At 38.5% G+C, this 22,530-nt stretch overlaps 1 protein-coding gene across 3 annotated transcripts in view; it reads left to right on the forward strand.

The window, feature by feature from the left end:
* The window catches only part of ENTPD1 (ectonucleoside triphosphate diphosphohydrolase 1), a 100,798-nt gene extending 87,501 nt beyond the window's left edge, over window positions 1-13,297 (forward strand). Inside the window, exons 3-9 of one of the 3 annotated variants that reach the window (XM_049764391.1) lie at window positions 414-573; window positions 1,326-1,556; window positions 3,137-3,139; window positions 3,644-3,901; window positions 4,878-4,988; window positions 10,211-10,348; window positions 12,762-13,297. In XM_049764391.1, coding sequence (XP_049620348.1) covers window positions 414-573; window positions 1,326-1,556; window positions 3,137-3,139; window positions 3,644-3,901; window positions 4,878-4,988; window positions 10,211-10,348; window positions 12,762-12,968 — 1,108 coding nt within the window. In that variant the 3' untranslated portion in view covers window positions 12,969-13,297. The remainder of the gene's footprint in view (window positions 1-413; window positions 574-1,325; window positions 1,557-3,136; window positions 3,140-3,643; window positions 3,902-4,877; window positions 4,989-10,210; window positions 10,349-12,761) is intronic. The other 2 variants (XM_049764393.1, XM_049764392.1) reach the window with 2 other exon arrangements.
* The last annotated feature ends 9,233 nt before the right edge of the window (window positions 13,298-22,530 follow it).

Below are 22,530 nucleotides of genomic sequence, written 5' to 3' on the forward strand. Positions count from 1 at the left end.
AAACAAAAGTAAAAAAAAAAAAAACAAACAAATAAAGGAAAACGAAATATTTCAGAGCCTATATTACAAGCAGGAGAGTCATCAGTAAACATTTATGTACATATTGGCTCTAGGTATAAACAACAGGCAAAACACAGGTATCAAAAATAATTTAAATTTTTTAGATAATATTTAACTATAGGGGAAAACCAACAAAAAATGGTAGTTTGCAACATTTAATCCATGTAGAAATTGGAAGGGTTTGACTAGAAAGGTGGGATGGGGAAAAAAATCAAAGAAACCTCAACTCTCTTTTTGTGTACTAAGGTTATGATTTATTTTCTAGAAACTGGAAGTTCAGAAAATGGGAAGCTCAAATTGGTAGTTGTACGTGTTAAAATAAAACTGGTAACTTCAATCCTTCCTTTGTGCAGGAATGAAAATCCACAGCTGGCAGACCTGGTCATGACAGAGGTGTCAAACAGTCTCAACAGCTATCCCTTTAACTTCCAGGGTGCTAGGATCATCACTGGCAATGAGGAGGGTGCATTTGGCTGGATTACTATCAACTATCTGCTGGGCAAATTCACTCAGGTGATTATAATACAGCATACATGAAGGAAGATAGCTACCTGGGGACTGAGGCTCATTGCTGTCTCAAACAGAATTGGATCACTAGTCAAAATGAATGCTGAAAGAATGAATACAGATTCTTTATTTCCACATTTTCAAAGGTTCCCAGAGGTTTAATCCTTTTTTTAAAAAATAATTTTTATTGTGACCAATGTGAATCACAAATCTTTCACAGGGTTTTATTCTTTTATAAGAACCTTTACTGCATGGAAATAAAGAAGATATTACCTTAGAAAGTCACAGAGGAAATTAAATACTTATTAAAAGTAAGAACTAATATTTCTTTTGCTAATCATTGCCACATTATTAGATGTCTTGTGCTGGCTAATTTCAGGCATTGTCATGGTTCATCTTTATGAATTGTTCTATTTTTTTTTTGTAGCCTTGAATTGAAGCCTATTGAAGCCTAATTGAAGAAATTATTTTGTTCAAAGTCACATGTCCAATGAGAAAATGGTTGAGGGTTTTAATTTGTGACTTTCTGACCCTAAGCCTCTTGTATATAAATACTGGTAGTGTTGCTTCTGTGTTATTGTAATCTGAGATAATGGTTTTGAAAACCCCTCTTTTTCTACTTGACTTAATGTACACTTAGGAACCGCAAGTGAGAGTTATGTCACTTTTATGTCCTTGCTCCTTTTCCTAGCTAGGCCCTGAATTCAAAAAGTAGTGTGAAAGAGGATGTTTAGAGATTTTACCATATTCTTTTTCAGAAAATGGTTTGGTTTCCATATTATGAAGAAGGTCAGGACATCTATGGTGCTTTAGACCTTGGAGGTGCCTCTACACAAATCACTTTTGTGCCCTCAGGCTACATTAATGAGTCTACATCTGATATTCTTTATTTTTTACTCTATGGCAAAGAATATAATGTATATTCACACAGCTTCTTATGCTATGGGAAGGATCAGGCTCTCCTGAAGAAACTGGCTAAGGACATTAAGGCAAGTATAATTGACTCCAGATCTCTTTTCCCCACATCCTGTTTTTTTGTTGTTTTTTTTTTATCTCTGTACTTCAGTAATTTGTCTGAAGTTGGATACTGTATTTTCCAAACCACTTTAGACACGATATCTAGTACATCTGGTGAGCCTTTATTAATCATTCTAATCAGAAATTACCTCCTGATTATTATCATGGCATTTCTCATCTCTCTAGGATAGACAATGAATATGTTGTATTTGTGTGTGCATGCATGTGTGATTTGTCAACTCTACACCACTTTTTTTTTTTTTTTTTTTTTTTTTGCTTTTTGAGTCATGCCCAGTGACGTTCAGAAAGTACTCCTGGCTATGTGCTCAGAAATCGCTCCTGGCTTGGGGGACCATATGGGATGCCAGGGGATCGAATCGAGGTCCGACCTAGGTTAGCTTGTGCAAGGCAAATGCTTTACTGCTTGTGCCACCACTCCAGACCCATCTCTACACCACTTTTATTCTTTTTGGTTTTTGGTTATTTTTTTGGGGGGGGTCACACCTAGTGATGCTCAGAGGTTACTCCTGGCTATGCACTCAGAAATCACTCCTGGCATGGGGGACCTTATGGGACGCCGGGAGATAGAACAGTGGTCCTTCCTAGGCTAGCATGGACAAGGCAGACGCCTTATCCCTTGTACCACTGCTTTTGTCCCTCTACACCACTTTTAAATCTCCATTTCTAATTTTTTGTTTTGTTTTGTTTTGTTTTTGGGTCATACCCCGGCAGTGCTTAGGGTTTACTCCTGGCTTTACTCTCAGAAATCACTCCTGGCAGGCTTGGGGGACCATATGGGATGTAGGATTCGAACCACTGTCCTTCTGCATGCAAGGGAAACGCTCTACCTCCATGCTATGACTCCGGCCCCCATTTCTAATACTTTTTAAAAAGGAGCTTGATGAAACAAATTGGAGAGATAAAGGAAGCAAAAAGCTTATAAAATTGCTAAGTCGAAAAATTTCCTCAGACTTTTCCTACATTTTGAAGTCAACAAAACGTAAACATATTCAAAATCATACAACAATACCAGATAAATTCTGGCTAACACAGAGCAAAGATGTCATAACTATCTCTTGTGCAATCCCTACAATGCAATTATTTCTTTCTTCTGAAACCAAACTGGTCTCTCTTTGCTTCTCAGAATCACTTGCAATAAAGTGACTGTCATGGGGAGAAGTCTATGGAAAGATGTGTCTTACTGAACCTAAAACTTCATTTCCTTTCTTATCCTCAATCACCTCTATCTTCTCCTTGAGTTATTAAAAATAATTTTGATACTCCTGATTTAAGTAGCTCTCAGGGAATCTGGATTTTTTTTCTTATAAGCCATATTACAGCTTTTCAGACTCAATTTTTTTGGAGAACATGGGCCAGAGAGATAGTACAGTGAGTAAGAGATTTGTTTTGTTTGTAGCTGACCCTGGTTCAATCCCTGGCACCTCAAATGTTCTCCTGAGCCTTGCCAAGAGTGAGCCTTAAGAATAGAACCAGGGCCTGGAGAGATAGCACAGCGGCGTTTGCCTTGCAAGCAGCCGATCCAGGACCAAAGGTGGTTGGTTCGAAACCTGGTGTCCCATATGGTCCCCCGTGCCTGCCAGGAGCTATTTCTGAGCAGACAGCCAGGAGTAACCCCTGAGCACCGCCAGGTGTGGCCCAAAAACCAAAAAAAAAAAAAAAAAAAAAGAATAGAACCAGAAGTATGCCCCCCAAAATAAACAACAACCAGGAAACAAAAACAAATTTTTGTGAGAGCCTTGAGAGTTTTTCTTGTGAATCTGCTTCTGATCTATGAGATTTATAAGAATCACTTAAGAATGTTATAAACTAATGTAATTACAATGCTCAACTTTAACTATTGAAAATTGTTCAATTCTGGTACTTTCTATAATTTTGGTGCTATGATTTTGTTCTCAGGAATGAACAATGTAAGTTAAAGACACATTTAAGCCTATATTGAGTGATAATATGCACAAATTCTATGTATGATTGAAATCATATTGATGCTTTTGATGCCAAAACATTTGCATATTTCTTCAAGTAATTTTTTTCCTTTTAGGATTCTAATGGAATTCTCAAAGACCCATGCTTTCACCCTGGATATAGGAAGGTAATGAATGTAAGTGAAATTTTCAAGACCAACTGCACTGATGAATTTAGAATGATGCATAGCTTCCATCAGGTTGAAATCCAGGGCACTGGTAACTTTACAAGTTGCCAGCGAAGCATCAATGAACTCTTCAACACGAGTTATTGTCCTTACTCCCACTGTGCCTTCAATGGGATTTTCATGCCACAAATCAAAGGAAATTTTGGGGTAAGTCTGTGAAATGATAAAGGTATATTGATTAGGATGATTTTGGATGAAATTTATAGAATATGTACTCAGAAAGATTTAAATAATAATTATTTTTCTTTCTTATGATGATAAACTTTGAAGTAGATAATTTAGGATTTATTCTTTGTTTTAACAATTTCAGGCCCCTTGAGGCCAGGGCTCATTTCTCAGGACAGAGCCAGTAAAAACCCTGTGCACCAACCACCTTCACACACACCCCCAACACAAATAAAATCTTTTTCTAAAAGAAGTTGAGGGGACTGGAGAGATAGAGGGTAGGGTACTTTTGATCTCCAATATCTCATATGATCCTTCAAACGCCACTGATTCCTGCATGCAGATCCAGATGTAACCCCTGAACATAGCAAGCTGTGGCCAAAAACAAACCAAAAAAGTTAACAGTAGGTCAAGTTATTTAGTCTGAATTGAGGTATAAGGTCTGTAAGCAGCATAAAAGTCATCAGGAAGAGAATTTATCTTATTACCTGAACTGAATTTTACAGCATCCTATTTCTTTACCCATGAACATTCTTTTACTTTGCTTTCTGATATCTTTGTTCATGAGCACAATATTGTGAGAATTATCGATAATCACATCTCCTTTGGCTTCATTTAGACAAGAGAAAAAAAAGAAGCAGTCAATCCATTTATCATATGAAGTAACCATTATCTCCTAGTAATTTTAATCTTTTCCTATTAGAACTTATGACTTTTTTCTATTGTTAGTTATCACATCTGTATGACAATCTTTTGTTTTCTAATAATAAAAATATCTCTTGGGTCTGTAATTTTACTTGATTCATACATTTATTCAGTAGAGAGTTTATTAGGGCACTGTCTTCTCTAGAGAGTGAGTCAACAGCCTTTGTGTGTGTGTGTGTGTGTGTGTGTGTGTGTGTGTGTGTGTGTGTGTGTGTGTGTTGGACATGGTAAAAACACTATTTCCCTTTTGCAGGCATTTTCAGGTTTTTACTATGTGATGGAGTTTTTAAATATCACATCAGCATCCTCTCTGAAAAATGTTATTAACAAAGTGGAAGCTTTCTGTTCTACACCTTGGAAAGAGGTAAGTGACTGAAAACAGCAGCTATTACTGTGCTTTTGGTTATGTAGAAGATGTGTCTTCTCATCTAGTTGTGCTAATATGAACAAATTCCAGAGTAGATGTTGAAGAAGTGTAGTTGATCACTAGGTTAAGAATGAATTCAGGGAATTTAAGTGATAGCACAGCAGGCAGGGTGTTTGCCTTGAAAATTAAATAATTCATTGGCATTCCTTGATAACTGACATACAATGACTTCAACAAAAAAGCCCTTTTCTCATCTAAAACGAAATATGGTATGCTGGCATAATATTAGTAGTGTAACTCTCAGTTGCTATTTCTTCAGTTTGGTTGTATGTCTATTCTCATAGACACAAGAATTGGCTTCCAGAAGCCCAGTCAAAGTCAGAAGAAGGCTAGAATCAGATATATGTTCTCTTTTTAAGAAAGCAAAAGACACTCAGAAGTACTTTAGCAGTCTTTCTCTTTAACGTCATCAGTCATACTAGCTGGGAAAGCAGGGAGTTTGATTTTACGACTGACTTAGAACCATAGATCTGTCATGAGTTGTTTCCTGGAGGCAAATAGACTGTTGCATATTCCCATTTCCTCAAGTTCCAGCATAAACAATTCAATAAAATCCACTATTGTTGGCAAGAGCTTCTCCATTGCATAGATTCATAATGTTTTCTACTTATTCAAAAAATGAAAATAAATTGTATGAGTAACTCAAGATCTAGCACCACCTGGCAACAGTTTTTGGTGAACAATGAGGTTTGTGGTCTATTTTGATTTTTAAAAGTAGATCATATAGGGATATCTCAAATCACTGTGTTTTAAATTGGCACCACTACAAAATTGAATGATGCTTTCATTCTTAAGAAATGCAATTAATTAAAAATGAATGCTTTCCTCACTGGCAGAGAAACAGGGGGAAGAAAGATTATGCAGGAGCCTAGAGGTTTGGAATTTTTCCTAAATGTTTTGTCTGAGTTAGAACATGAAGGAAAGGTATTCAGAGATTTTTGGAAAGAATTTCTCAAAGACATATCAACACTTAGCAGTTTACAAATCATGTAGGGGAAACATTTTGTAGATGGTGGTGATTTGAGCACAAGAGAGGGGGATCTTGACGTCATGTTTGACTGCTAAGAACTATGTTTAAGCTGTCTTTGAAAAAAGACTTCTTGATCAATATGTAATTCTGTTGTGTTTTATATTTTGGGAGGCCACATCCATAAGTGTTCCTATATCTGGACTCAAGTATCACTCCTGACAGGGCTCAGGAAGACCATATGGGTGTACCAGGGATTAAACCCAGTTCGGCCTCTTATTAGGCAAATACCTTACCTATTTTACTATCTCTCCAGGATCAACTTTTCTCTTCTTATCATTTACTTTATTTCAGCAAATTACATCAGATAGGAAGGATTTAATACAAAGTGGTTGGTCTGCTCAGATACACCACATGAAAAATTTCTGAAGGGGCCAGAGAGATAGCATGGAGGTAAGGCATTTGCCTTGCATGCAGAGGGTCGGTGATTCAAATCCCAACATCCGATATGGTCCCCCGTGCCTTCCAGGAGCGACTTCTGAGTGTAGAGCCAGGAGTAACCCGTGAGTGCTGCTAGGTGTGACCCAAACCCCCTCCAAAAGAAAGAAGGAAGGAAGGAAGGAAGGAAGGAAGGAAGGAAGGAAGGAAGGAAGGAAGGAAGGAAGGAAGGAAGGAAGGAAGGAAGGAGGGAAGGGAAGGGAGGGAGGGAGGGAGGAAGGGAAGGGAGGGAGGGAGGAAGGGAAGGGAGGGAGGGAGGAAGGGAAGGAAGGGAGAGAGGGAGGAAGGGAAGGAAGGGAGGGAAGGAAGGGAGGGAAGGAAGGGAGGGAGGGAGGGAGGGAAGGAAGGGAGGGAGGAAGGAAGGGAAGGAAGGGAGGGAAGGAAGGGAGGGAGGGAAGGGAGGAAAGAAAGGGAGGGAAGGAAGGGAGGGAGGGAGGGAAGGAAGGGAGGGAGGGAAGGGAGGAAAGAAAGGGAGGGAAGGAAGGGAGGGAGGGAAGGAAGGGACGGAGGAAGGGAAGGAAGGGAGGGAAGAAGGGAAGGAAGGGAGGGAAGGAAGGGAGGGAGGAAGGGAAAGAGGGAAGAAAGGGAGGGAGAAAGGGAAGGAAGGGAGGGAAGGGAGGGAGGAAGGGAGGGAATGGAGGGAAGAAGGGAAGGGTAGGAGGGAAAGGAGGGAAGAAGGGAAGGGAGGGAAGAAGGGAAGGAAGGGAAGGGAAGGAGGGAAGAAGGGAAGGAAGGAAGGGAGGGAGGAAGGGAGGGAAAGGAGGGAAGAAGGGAGGGAAGGGAAGGGAAGGAGGGAAGAAGGGAAGGAAGGGAGGGAGGAAGGGAAGGAAGGGAGGGAAGGGAGGGAGGAAAGGAGGGAAGGGAGGGAAGAAGGGAAGGAAGGGAAGGGAAGGAGAGGGAAGGAAGGGAGGGAGGAAGGGAAGGAAGGGAGGGAGGAAGGGAAGGAAGGGAGGGAGGAAGGGAAGGAAGGGAGGGAGGGAAGGGAAGGAAGGGAGGGAGGGAAGGGAAGGAGGGAGGGAGGGAAGGAAGTGAGGGAGGGAAGGAAGGGAGGGAGGGAAGGAGGGAGGGAGGAAGGGAAGGAAGGAAGGGAAGGAAGGGAGGGAGGGAAGGGAAGGAGGGAGGGAAGGAGGGAAGGAGGGAGGGAAGGAGGGAAGGAGGGAGGAAGAAGAAAGAAAGAGAAAAAGAAATAAAGAAAGAAAGAGAGAAAGAGAAAGAGAAAAGAAAAGAAAAGAAAAGAAAAAAATCGCTAAAGGCCCTAGAAGAAAACTCAGAAAAAAAAACTACTCTTGGGAGAAATTCTGGACCATCTCTTGTGAGAGCAGGCAGGCATTGAGGACAAGGAGTTGTTGCAGAGTGAGATCCACTCAGTGAGAACTTAGAATGTATAGATGCATGTTATAATCCAGGGTTTATTTTCCCCAATTGTGTTGTCCATCTATGTGCACTGAAGAAAAATGTATATTTGGCTTGATGTGGGGTAGTGATGGTAAAGGTAAATATGTTGACTAGACCCAGATTTCCAGTTCCTCATTTAGGGATTGTGCATCTTTTTGGTGTTTTATCTAGCTGATAATGTTCAATGATATGAGTGGGGTATTGAAGCATTCCACTACTACTGTATTACCATGGATGAATCTATTCATATCTATTAGAAGTTACTTTATAAATTTTTCTGCCCTTCATTTTCTGTGAATTTATTGCTGAAATATGTTTCAGTCTTCTTGATTTATCAATCCCTTAACCAATGTATTGTCAATTACTATTTCTATTTTCTTTAGTTTAAATTCTATTTGTTCAGAAATCAGTATGGTCATTCATGCATTTTTAGTCTACCATTAGCCTGTATAATTGTTTTATAGTCTTTCACTCTGAGCCTTTGTTTCTTAAGGGTTTCTCCTGAAAGCAACAAAAGATTGGACTTTGTTTACTGATCCATTCCACTACTCTGCTTTTTAGGAAAGAGCTTAGTTTATTGACATTTAAGGAGGTGATTGATATAAAGTGATCAGTTGCCTTGTCTATTTGGAGAGTTGGAGTACTTGTGCTATTTTCTTTCATTTTTATCTGTTGCTTTTAGTGACCTTGCCAGTGGCAGATTCAATTCCAACATATCCTCAACTGTTGGTTTGTCTGAAATTGTTTTCATCCTTGTTCTACTCTGAATGACAGTCTGTGGTTTGTGACAACTAAAGCAAAAATCTCTTGTTTGGAGGTGGATTTATCAGTGAAATTTTTCAGTGAGGCTCCATAAGAAGTTCATATTGTTGTTGTTGTTGTTGTTTTTGGGACAAATCTGGTAATGCTCAGGGGTTACTACTGGCTATGCATGCAGAAATCGCTCCTGGCTCAAGGGTCCATATGGGACACTGAGGATCGAACCCAGGTCCATCCTGGGTCAGCCACGTGCAAGGCAAACACCCTGCTGCTATACTATCACTCTGGCCCTGAGGGTTTCACCTTGAAGTCAGTTTTAACTGATGTTTTTGCTGTGGTGTCAAGAAAGTGCTTTCATATACTTTTATGTTTGACTATTTTGGCCCCATCTCCTTAACATTATTTTTTTATTAAATTGTTTATATAAACTCTGAACTGAAGGATTTGGTCAGGACATATAGAAAATATGGATAAAGCAAAGAACAGATTTCTTTCATGCAAGCTTTTCCCACAGCTTTTAATATGCTAATGTGATTGTGAAACTCATTTTCACAATGATGAAAAAGTGTGCTGAACCCACTGTACTATGAAACTATGGAAGCATTTAATATCTCATAGAGTTCTATGAAAGAAAAGTTTCTTTCACAGACCTTAAACTACCAATCTCTGCACTCACAGAAGTATTGCAACACCATGTGTGAACTCACTGGAGAGATCAACTCTCAGGGTGGTATTTCTCCTCTCTTGATCAGTGGTAACTGAAAAAATTACGATGGCCTAAAATCAAAACAATGAGATATCTTCTTACACCAGTGAGAAAATCACATGTAAAAAAGTCTGGAAACAACCAGCGTTGGTGGGGTGATAATTAGAAAGGAGTTCTCATCTACTCATCATGGAAATGTCTGGTTAAGTCTTTACAGAAAGCAATGTGGAGATCTACCAGGAAAACAGGAATAGAGCTATCCTAAGACCCAGGGTACCATTTCTTGCTATCTATCTCCAAAACAAAAGCATTACTTTGAGAAGGTAGATGCATACTTATGCTCATCACTGCACTTAGTTCAATAGTCAAAATATGGAAAAATCCAAATGCTCAAATACATATAACGGGATCAAAAAGTTGTGGTATATAGACACAGCAGAAGACTAAGCAGCTCTAAGAAAGAAAAATATTGTAATTTGTAGTAACATTGATGGAACTAGAGGCTATCCTACTGAATGAAGTCAGTAAGAGACTCGAAAAAGACAGATACAGAATCATCTTTCATATCACTTAAAGATGCACAACACGATGGGAGAAGTGAATCACACAATTGCGTTGGGAAGGTTGAAAGGGAGGGATATTGAGAACCTTGTGGGAGGGAGATGGTTACACTGGTGATAGGTGTGGTGTTGAAATTATATGTTGACAGTATTGTAAACAAGCCTACGTACAAGTTAATTCTTTTTGTAAAAACCATAGACTCTCACTCAATAGATTAAAAAAATGCTTAGAGAGTTACCTGTTATATCATTTTAATTTTCCCTTTACCTTAAGATAAAGGAAAATTATAGTCACGTGAAGGAGAAGTATCTGAGTGAATATTGCTTTTCTGGCACCTACATCCTCTCTCTTCTTCTGACCGGCTATCATTTCCCGGATACATCCTGGTCTTCTATTCATTTCATGGGCAAGGTAATTTTGGTATTTGTTGGGCTGGGGAGAGGGTAGGGGAGTGTTAATGACTGAAGCACATTTGAGCTAAAAGTCAACTTGAGTTAAGTTTTGATCTGTTCCCTAGTCTCCAATTTCACCTCTAGCATCATCTCTAGTCATTTTGTGTCAATCTATCCTGGATATGCTGACAGTTCAATAGCTGTGGTATCCTATCAAAGGAGAGATAAGTTTTCTTAGTTTAGCTTTTGTTCCTACATAATAGTAAAGTCCTTCTTTTGTTAAAAAAAAAAAAAGGAATGGATAATAGGGGCCAGAGCGATGGCACAGCGGTAGCTGACCCAGGACAGACCAAGATCTAGTCCCAGGTAGTTCCATATGGTCCCCCAAGCCAGGAGCAATTTCTCTGTGCATAGCCAGGAGTAACCCCTGAGTGCCACTGGTTGTGGCCCCAAAAAATCAAAAATAAAAAAGAAAGAAAGAAAGAAAGAAAGAAAGAAAGAAAGAAAGAAAGAAAGAAAGAAAGAAAGAAAGAAAGAAAGAAAGAAAGAAAGAAAGAAAGAAAGAAAGAAAGAAAGAAAGAAAGAAAGAAAGAAAGAAAGAAAGAAAAAGAAAAGAAAGAAAGAAAGAAAGAAAGAAAGAAAGAAAGAAAGAAAGAAAGAAAGAAAAGAAAGAAAGAAAGAAAGAAAGAAGAAAAAAGAAAGAAAGAAAGAAAGAGAGAGAGAGAAAGAAAGAGAGAAAGAAAGAAAAAGAAGGAAGGAAGAAGGAAAAAGAAAGAAAGAAGGAAGGAAGAAAAAGGGATAATAAAGCAATATAATAGCATTCGATAACAAAATGATTGTGTGGGTTGGTTACATAATCCATCCCAAAAATCTAGACCTTGAATTAGTAAAGGATGAAATCCCTCTCATAAGTATTAGTTCTAAAGTTAACCAATCTGAAAGCTCAATATGAAGTTAGGGATATTCATTGGCTTTGAAGGAAAGTTTTTGCTTAGAAGCCAGGTGTTAAAGCACCTTAAGGAAATAATCTCACTGCTGTGCTTTACCAAAGCTCCACCTGCAGGTATCCAGGCATATAGAACCATTTATAGCTATTAATCTCTGTCTCCTTCAAACATAGGTAACTCATGCTTGATGAAAAATACCCACAGCAGTGTTTGCCTTTTTAAATTCATACCAATTAATACAAAAAACAGTTTGCCACCTTTATTTAAACATGGTGATTTAAATAAAGCATTGAGATAGAAGGTTGTAGACTTTTGTTAGTTTTATTCCATTTTTGTCTGACCTTGGTTGACTTCCTGCTTCTGCTCAGGAGTGACCCTGGTGCTCCTATGTTGTGTCAGGGTTGGTAGCATGCAAGGCAAGTGCCTTGCATTCCTGTAAGATCTCTCCAGTCCCTATCTGTCCTGGGTTTAATAGCTTAGTCTTACTAACCTTCCTTCAGTTTATTTTGTTTGTGTGAAGTTTATATCAATTCACCAGTCATCTATATTCTTTGAACCCCAATGAATGGTCCAGTTTTTCTAAACTCTCAATTTAGGTTTAGGTACATTGACATTCAGATAAAGTTCTTAACCTCTTCCCCAAGGGAAATGCAATTTTCACGAATCATTAATTTCCAACACTGGTAAGGATTATGAGGAGAAACATTGCTACATGCTACTGCTTGGAATATAATTTTGATTAATGTTTGGGTGACTGGGAATTATGTACCAAGAACCTTAAAAATGCATACATCCCAAGAGACTGAAGGAATGGTATAGAGGTTAAGGCACTTGCTTTGCACATAAGCAACTGATCTCCATCCCTGGCATCATACATACCCTCCAAGCACCACCAGAAATGATTCCTAAGCAATGTGGCCCCCAAAAACAAAATAAATAAATAAATAAAGCAAAAATATGTTATAAAAGAGGAATGCCATTCTTTAAATGTTTATTGGAATTAGGCTCTTCTGGGCAGGTAAGGTGAGTTTCTGGACAGATGAGGAGTAAACTCACATCTTTGGTGAGTTTAATAGTGAGACTCCAATCACCCCTTCTTTTTTTGTTTTTGGACCTCACCCAGCAGTGCTTAGGGGGTGATTCCTGGCTTTGTGCTCAGAAATTGCTCCTGGCAGGCTCGGGGGACATATGGAATACCAGGAATCGAACCCAGGTTGGCCACGTGCAAGGCAAATGCCCTAGCTCTGTGCTACCGCTCCAGCTCCTAATTGCTCCTTCTTCATTACTCCTCCATTTTCCTGACAATCATACTTCTAATTTAGAAAACAATTCATTAGAGAACCACGTGGGGATGATCTTGACCTCCTGGCTTCTCATTATCACAAATGGGGTTGCTAGAAAACTCTTTAAACTCAACAGATGGGGTTGCAAGAAAACTATTTAAACTCAACAGGGAACAACAAGCTTTCCCACTTTGTTTTACAGATATATGAGAGCAATGTTGGATGGACCTTGGGCTACATGTTGAACCTGACCAACTTGATTCCAGCAGAGAAAATACCATCTGCACCTCTTTCTTATAGCACTTATGTCTTTCTTATGGTCTTCTTCTCATTGATCCTGTTGGCAGTGATCATCACTGCTGTGCTTCTCTTTCACAAGCCTGAATATTTCTGTAAAGATATGGCATAACAGGAGCACCTGAAATCTGCTGGCTGGATACAAAAAGAAACTTATTCAGAAAACAGATTCCTCTACAGTGACATATGAGTTCATCCATCATTCCTCACCAAGACTAGGCTTGGCATGCTTATGAAACTTGCTGACTCCCTTTTGTGGGATGTAGTCACCATTTTCTGCCTCAAGACCATCTGACAAATGTCTCCATCAGGAGTCCCAATTTCTTTTTTCCTCACTTTTACTCTGTATTTGTATAGAGCTAAAGTCTGTCACCTTTCAAATTTGCTTTATAAAAAAGAATTGAGAGTCCTGATTACTGAGTGTGCTAGGAAGTTATTCTGGTTAAAAGGAGAATTATAGGAACTGATTCAGTTATACTTTTACAGACTCTTTTTCCTGCATTCCATTTGCAAAGAAAGCCATAGTTTCTAAAGATGGCAGCTATTCCATTCCCACCCTGTGCTTTGTATAGGAGAATTTTCTAGGATAGACCAGTATATGCTAGGGATAGAGACTCTTACAAGAGAATTCATATACTTATACAATACTTAGTTCACTCCAAAGCAGGGATGTGATGGGTCACATTTTCCTAAGTGATGCCAAAATGCTAGAATGAAGCACTCAGACCAGAATTTTAATTTTTGCTGATGTACATATAGCATTCAAATATCAAGAGAATACTACAGGATAGGTATAATATCAGGAACAAACACAATTACAACTCAGGTTTGGAAAAATTTATCTTCAAATGCATCTGTTGTTTTTATTATAAAACATATGGAATGCAGCATTGCATTGAACATACTGTTCAATGGCTTCTAGTTTTTTCAGTGTTATGCAACTGTCACCCTTATCTAAGTCCAGATATTTGTTATCACCAAGAAACTGGACAGAGACAAGATCATTTCTCATTAGTTTCAAACCACCAACTTTTCAGTTAATAGTATGTATGCTCACCAATTGCCCCCAAAAGATTGTAATTTAGTTTTAATGAGTCCAAAATTTACATATTGTCACAGTGTTTAACTTGGCAAGCTGCATTGGTGGAGTAGCACACCTTTTTTTTATCATCATGTGTTTGCTCATCAAAACGTGCCAAGAAACAGATCTGAGGGGCTGGAGTGGTAGTACAGCGGTAGGGCATTTGCCTTGCAGGTGACTGACCTGGGACAGACCTGATTTCGATGTCCAGCATCCCATATGGTCACCCAAGCCTGCCAGGAGTGATTTCTGAATGCAGAGCCAGGAACAACCCCTGAGCACCACCGGTTGTGGCCCAAAAACCAAAAAAGGAAGAAGAAGAAAAGAAAAAGAAACAGATTAACAGATTTGAAAGTGTTACTGCAATCTCTGCCACTCAAGTATGGGCTCTATTTATGCAGTATGTTATGCGAAAAGTAGCTCTGTCTTGGAAACATGAAGAGATCCTGTACCATCTCCCTTTTAGAATTGCTTCTAAGAATTATCTATTAAGCAGGCTGGAGTGATATTATGTTACTCTGATCTTGTCCCATTCTCTTTCTCTCTGCAACTATTTACCTCATGTAGTAGGTAGGTGTGGTGTCACTTCTCCAGATACTAGTGATTAAATACCTATACTTTTTCAGGAATCTATGTCTGTTTTTTATATCCAGGTAAATGGTAAATCTTAGCTTAATAAAGCTCATGGACCATAACTTTTCTTCCATTCACAACTAAGAATGGGAAGCCAAATTAAGATATGATGACAATACTAGTAGTTGGCTATATTGTGATAACTTGTATTTATGGAACATTCATTGTTTGCCATGCCTTGTGCTTAAGTGCAGTACACTCATTTTCACATTTAATCCTTACAATAATCTTTTTAATTAATATCTTTATTTAAACACCTTGATTACAAATATGATTGTCGTTGGGTTTCAGTCATGTAAAGAATACCACCCTTCACCTGTGCAACATTCCCATCACCAATGTCCCACCTTACAATAATCTTAAGGCAGCTACATCCACTGCTATTTAACAGAAACCGAAGCTCAGAAAGGTTAATGTCAGGTCAGAACAATAGTACAGTAGGTACGGCATTTTCCTTGCATGTGGCTGACTTGGGTCCAGTCCCAGCACACAATATGGTTCTCTGAGCACCTCTGGGAATAATTCATGAGTATAAAGTCAGAAGTAATCCCTGCTATTGCCTTGTATTGCCCTTAAACAACAACAACAAAAAGATTACTATCTGGCATTTACTTCTTCATAAATACAGGACATGTAAGACATGGCAGATAAGGAAGTTGACATCTTATTTCCTGATAGAATGTGAATTAATACTGCTTTAAGTCTGCAAGGACTGTCATAACAATGGATAGTCTAATTTTTTAGGAACAGATGTGGTATACAATGATTCCTCTACACTTAGGTTAATTGCACTGCTCACTTTATGATAGTGTACAATCAAATGGTAGCTGATGATAATGATACAAATAAGTGTCAGTGGCAGCCCCTTTCTTTATGTCTGCATAAACCATGTTCATTATCTATTTTGATCCTAAAGAAAAATTATAAGTGTTTAAGTATTGTTTCCATTTTATAAATGAGGATAACACAAATAAGAAGAAACAAAGCTAATGTTCAAACTTATAGGCTTCTGTCCCAACTTTATTGCTTATTCTTTTTAACCACTGGTCTATTACCAAGATGAAGTAATAATTCAAAAGTTTCATTCAATAAAATTGAAGTCTTTTTAATTTTATTTTATGTTTTCTTGCCTGGGTACAAAAAATGTTTTAAGATATTTTAAGTAAGTTTTCACTTGTTATAATTCCCAAATCATGAAGATGATCAGCACATTTAATTTAGTCTCTTTTCTATTGGAGGAAAAGTTGGTTTTGAGGTAAATAAGGAAACTTCCTTTGACCATTCTAGGTAAAAACTGTTACTGTTCAATTTAATCTTGTAATGATCACTAGATAAGATTGTCATTTCTCTCTGGACTGTACACAAACTGGCTTTGACATTTATTTCTTGTGAAAATAAGTACTTTTATTTTTATAAGTACATGGAGAAAAGTAAAAATTAATAACTATAAGCAAAATAAGTAAATAAAGATGCCAATTCTAAAGTCAATAGTAAATGTAAAATATGATAGCATTTAAAATATTTCTATGCTAACTCAATCTATAAATTTTTAACAAATTTTCTTAAATCACCATGAGAATACCAAGTTCTTCATTATTGAGTTTCAGTCATACAATGTTCAAAAACTCATCCTTTCACCAGTGCACATTTCTTGCCACCAACGTTTGCTTCCCACCTTCCCTTCAATCCTTTCTCCTGCCCATGTCTATGAAAGACACCCTTTTCTCTCACTCTCTCTTGCTCTTCCATTTTTCCCTTCTAAACACCATGGTTTGAAATATAGTTACAAAAAGTGATATCATACAAATCACTTTACTCCTATCAGCACCCAGTTCTTGTCCAGAGTGATACTTTCCAACTATTATTGCTATAGTGGTCCCTCTCTGGCCTAATTGCATGCCATTATTTGTGCTACTCTTCCCAACATGGACCTCCAAGCCCTCTTATCTATTGCCTTTGGTATTATTACCATACTATTATTTTTATATCCCACAAACAAGTGTGATCACTTTGTATATATCCTTATCCCTCTGACTCATTTTGCTCAGCATAATATATTCCATATTGATCTGTGTATAAGCTAATTTCATGACTTCATTTTTCTAACAGCTGCATATTATTCCACTGTGTAGATGTACCATAGTTTCTTTATCATTCATCTGTTCTCAGGCATGGATTGTTTCCAGATTCTAGTTATTTTGAATAGTGCTGCAATGAACATAGGTGTGCAGAGGGTTTTTTATTTTTGCATTGTTTTTCATTGTTTTATTTTTTTAATACTTTTTTTTTTGGTTTTTGGGCCACACCTGGTGAAGCTCAGGGGTTACTCCTGCCTATGCACTCAGAAATCACTCCTGGTTTGGGGCATCATATGGGATGCGGGGGATAGAATCAAGGTCCATCCTGTGTCAGCTATGTGCAAGGCAAATGCCCTACCCCTGCGCTATCACTCTACTTCCTGTGTTTTGCATTGTTTTATACCCATTGGTTCCTAAGATATATTTGAAAGAGTGGCATTGCCGGGTCATGTGGGAGCCCAATTTCTAAATTTTTGAGGAATGTCCATATTGTTTTCCAGAAAGATTGGACCAGTTGTCATTCTCACCAGAAGTGAATGATAGTCCCTTTCTCCCCACACCCAAGCCAGCACTTGTTCTTATTGTCTTGATGTGAACCAGTTTTTGATGTGTGAGGATATCACATTGTAGTTTTAATTTGCATCTCCTTGATGATTCATGAATGAAGCATTTTTATGTGCCTTTTGGCCATCTGTATTTCTTTTTTGAGGAAGTATCTTTTCATCTCTTCTCCTATATTTTAAATATATAGAGCAATATCTTTATACTTTTATTTATATTTAGGGGGAGTCAACAATACCCTGCAGTGCTCAGGGTTTACTCCTAACTCTGGGCTCAGAAATCACTCCTGGCAGGCTTGGGGACCATATGGAATGCCATAGATCGAAGCTTGGTCAGTCCCAGTTTGGCTGCATGCCACTGTGCTATTGCTCTGGCCCCGTTTCTCCCATATTTTGATGGATTTAGGTTTTTTTCTTATTAAATTTTACCAGCAATTTATATATCGTATCAGATGGCTATTGGGTGAATACTCTCTCCTATTTCATGGTCAGTCTTTGTATCTTGGTCCTCATTTCCTTAGAGGTGCAGACATTTCTTAATTTAATGTAGTCCCATTTGATTAATTTTGCTTCCACTTAGTCAATGATGTTTCATCCTTGAAGATGTCTTTAACTTCAATACTATGGAGAGTTCTGCCTGTGTTTTCTGCTATATACCTTATGGTTTCAGATCTTTAATCTATTTTTATTTAACCTTTGTGCAGGATGTCAGGAAGAGTTCTGAGTTTAGTTTCTTCATATTGCTGACCAAGTTTCTGAGCATCACTTGTTGAAGAGGCTGTCCTAGATCCACTTCACATTTTTTTTTGCTCCTGTGTATCAAGATATTCAATTATATTTTACTGATCTGAGAGTTTTTATTATAAAGCCTTGCTATTTTAATTACTACTGCTTTGTAGTACAATTTGAAGTTGGAGAAGTTGGAAAAGGTGATGCCCCATCTTTTTATTAAGGATTGTTTTAGCAATTTGTGCAGGTGTATTGTTTCATATGAATTTCAGAAGTATTTAATCTGTTTCTTTAAAAAATGTCATGGGTATCCTTATAGGAACTGCTTTGAATCTGTACCATGCTTTGGGAAGTATTGTCGTTTTAATTATATTACTACTCCCAGTCATGAGCCAGTCATATGTTTCCATTTTGTCCTTTTTTTATTTTTTTCTTTTTGGTTTTTGGGACATACCCAGTGACTCTCAGGAGTTATCCTGGATATACATTCAGAAATTGCTCACTAGATGCCGATGATTAAACTGCAGTCCGGTCCATTCTGGATCAGCCTCCTGCAAAGCAAACACCCTACTGCTGTCCTATCACTCTGGCCCCTTGTCCTTACTTGGTTTTTGTTGTTGTTGTTTGGTTGTTTTTTTTTTTTTCAGTCACACTCGGGAGTTACTCCTGGCTATGTGCTCAGAAATTGTTCCCAGCTTAGGGGACCATATGGGATGCCGGGAGATCGAACCACGGTCTATCCTAGGCTAGCACGCACAAGGCAGATAGACGCCTTACTGCTTGCGCCACCACTCTGGCCCCCCTTATGTCTTGAAGCAGTGTTTTGTAGTTTGTTTGTTTGTTGTTGTTTTTTGTATAGGTCTTTCACCTCTTTAGTGATGTTTATTGCAAGGTAATTGATTTTCTGAGACAATTCTAAATGGGATTTTTAAAAAATATTTCTTTTTCAGTATTTGCATATAGGAAAGCCATAAACTTTTGTGAATTAATTTTGTAGCCTACCAATTTACTATAAAGATCTTTTGTTTCCAGAAGCTTTTTTTGGAGTCTTTAAGATTTTTCTAAATATTGTATTATAGTAGTATATCATCTGCAAATAGTGAGAGCTTGAATTATTCCCTTTCTATTTGAATGCCTTTGATATATTTTTCTTGCCTAATTTCTATGGCAAGTACTTCCAATACTATATTGAATAGAAGTGGCAATAGTGGGCAATCTTGTCTTGTGCCAGATCTTATGGAAAAAACTTTTGAATTTTACTTGGTCCTGGTGTATGATCTTTTTGAAGTAGTGTTCAATTATAGTTGCTAATATTTTTTGAAGACCTTTACATCTATGTTCATCAAGAATACAGGCCTGTAATTCTTTTTTTCTTGTGTGTGGTGTCTGTCTGCTTTTGTTTACAGGGTGATGTTAGCTTCACAGAAACTGTTTTTTTTTTGTTTTGTTTTGTTTTGTTTTGTTTTGTTTTTCGGGCCACACCCGTTTGATGCTCAGGGTTTACTCCTGGCTAAGCGCTCAGAAATTGCCCCTGGCTTAGGGGGACCATATGGGACGCCGGGGGATCGAACCGTGGTCCTTCCTTGGCTAGCGCTTGCAAGGCAGACACCTTACCTCTAGCGCCACCTCGCCGGCCCCACAGAAACTGTTTTAATGTGTTTCTGTTTTTCAGTTTCCTTGGATTAGCTTAAAAAGTATTGGCAGTAGATCCTCTTTGAAGGTCTCGAAGAATTTGCTAGTGAATCTAGCAGCACCCAGGCCTTTTTTTATTAAAATTATTTTGATTATTATTTCAATTTCCTTGATGGTAATAGGTCTGTTCAGATATTCCAAATTATCTTGATTCAGCTTTGGTAGATTATAGGATTCCAAGAATTTGTTCATTTCTTCTAGTCTCTGATTTCATTGCATAAAGATTGTTGCTTCTTCCTGGCTCTTTCATACCACCATATGATTCTTGTTTTTTTTTTTTCTATTGAATTTATCCCAAATTCTATTGTCATTTATTTTGGATAAATGAATCTTCTGTTTGTGTTGAAACCTTTTTCCATCTTTCTTGTTGACTAGAGATTTTCTGCACTTTGTCTTCAAGCTCACTGATTCAGTCCTCAGAAGCTGTTACTCTGTTGTAGACACCTTCCAAGAAAATTTCCATTTAGCTTATGAAGTGTTTTAGTTCTGAGATTTTTGTTTTTCTCATTTATGTTCTCATATCCTTCTGTGTTTGATTGGCAGTCTATTCCATTATTTCTTTGAGCTCATTGAACATCCTAAGCCTTTTCACTCTGAGCTCTATTTCAGTGAGATTATATAAGGGATGAGTAATGATTGGATCTGTAAGATTTCAGTCTTCATCCACAAAGTATGGTGTAGTTTTGCATTGCTTTACAATGGTTTCTTTGTAGTCTCAAGGTGCTTCTTTTTTATGTCACGGTCAGTCTTCCCCACTACCAGAAAGATTTCTAAAGTTTATGTCGGTGAGAAATTATCTTGTGGTTACATAAATTTTAGCTCCTGGGCCTGGCCTCTGACCTGTGTAGGATGGTCAGACTTTAGGACCCTTTGTTGTTGAGGACTTTCTTGTGTGTGCACCTCACAGTCAGTGCCCACTTTTCCCCTTAGATCTGCTGGCATCCCTCTGTTGATGGGGTTGCTCTTGTGACTGCTGGGCTGGTGCCCATGCTCCCCTTGGAGCTTCACAGGCCTTGAGTCCCTTTGTTGATGGGGCCTCCTGGTATGCCTGTGCTCCTCTCAGATTCATTGAGAGTCTCTTTTGTTGATGTGGCTACTCTCCTGGTGACTGGTGGCTGGTCTGGTGCCCTTTGAACCATACTCACCTTGGATCTGGATCTGTCCATCAATATTTCTATAAGCAAAACAAAACAAAACAAAACAAAAAACAGTCTAGGGGCTTGGGCAGAGGAGGCCAAGCAGTAAGGCATCTGCCTTGACCATGCTAGCCTAGGATGGACCGTCATTCCATCCCCCAGTGTCCCATATGGTCCCCCAAGCCAGGAGTGATTTCTGAGCACATAGCCTGGAGTAACCCCTGAGCATCACTGGGTGTGGCCGAAAAACCGAAAAACAACAAACAGTATAATCTAACTGGGTAATCAGTTTAATAGTGACTATATTCCAAGTATCATTTCAACATAAAATTAGTATAAAATTATCAATGAGGTATTTGTTTATCATATTGTTTTTATAGTTATTTTGTATATTATACTTAAAGCATAACTCACTCAGAACTAGCTACAGTTCAATATCCAAGAGCCATGTTAAAATAGTGGCAGCCTTACTGGAGAGCACTTGTATAAAAATATATTCAAGGCTAAAAATGGTGATTGAGTGTAAGGTCCAAGGATATGATGTTCTTTTTGTTTGTTTGTTTTGTTTTGGTTTTGGGTTTTTGGGTTTTTGGGTCACACCCAGCAGCGCTCAGGGGTTACTCCTGGCTCTATGCTCAGGAATCTCCCCCAGCAGGCTCAGGGGACCATATGGGATGCCGGGATTCGAACCACTATCCTTCTGCATGCAAGGCAAACATCTTACCGCTGTGCTATCTCTCCGGTCCTGGATATGATGTTCTTTAGGCCATATAGTGCCAGGGATACTGGCTATCAGTTGTGAGGAGCCATACAAAAATATTTTGGTTTTGTTTTGAGAGATTTTAAATAGTTATGGATGCTATAATCATATGATTATAATTTTTTGGAGGGAAGGGGGACTGGGAGTGGAAGCCGATCTCTGTCAACTGGGTCACCTGGGCTGGTGATTCTGTATGAGAGTCTGAGAAAGTGATGCTGCTCAGGCAAGCACAATCTGAAGTTCAAGATACCTTATTTTAAATATTTGGAAATTATAATTTGGTTTCAATATTATAATAGATCATTTTGATACTAGAGTCTATATTCAAAATTAAAATTTGGTTATTGGGCCAAAGTGATAGCACAGCAGTAGGGCATTTGCCTTGCATGCAGCTAATCCATGACAGACTTGGATTTTATCACTGGCATCCCATATGGTCTTCTGAGTCTGCCAGGAGAGATATCTGAGCACAGAGTCAGGAGTAACACCTGAGAACCGCCAGGTGAGGCCCCAAAACAACAACTAATTAAGTAACTGAATAAATAAATAAATTTGGCTATTAAATAACATTTGGCTATTAAAATAGAGATTAGTCTACAGTTCACAGCGTAACACTTATCTACAGTATTAAGATTACTATTTATTGGGGCCGGTGAGGTGGCGCTAGAGGTAAGGTGTCTGCCTTGCAAGCACTAGCCAAGGAAAGATCGGACCACGGTTCGATCCCCCGGCGTCCCATATGGTCCCCCCAAGGCAGGGGACATTTCTGAGCGCTTAGCCAGGAGTAACCCCTGAGCATCAAACGGGTGTGGCCTGAAAACAAAACAAAACAAAACAAAAATTCACAAAAGATTACTATTTATTTTGCAATGCTGGGGATGAAACTCAGGACCTCACACATGCTAGGCATATGCTATGTCTGACCATAGACCAACATCTGCAGTAAGAAATAATTCTTTAAACATATTCATATTTACTGTCAGTTTGAAAGATAATCTGGATTTC

The sequence above is a fragment of the Suncus etruscus genome, chromosome 17, assembly GCF_024139225.1.
Source record: "Suncus etruscus isolate mSunEtr1 chromosome 17, mSunEtr1.pri.cur, whole genome shotgun sequence".
Taxonomy (NCBI): Eukaryota; Metazoa; Chordata; class Mammalia; order Eulipotyphla; family Soricidae; genus Suncus; species Suncus etruscus.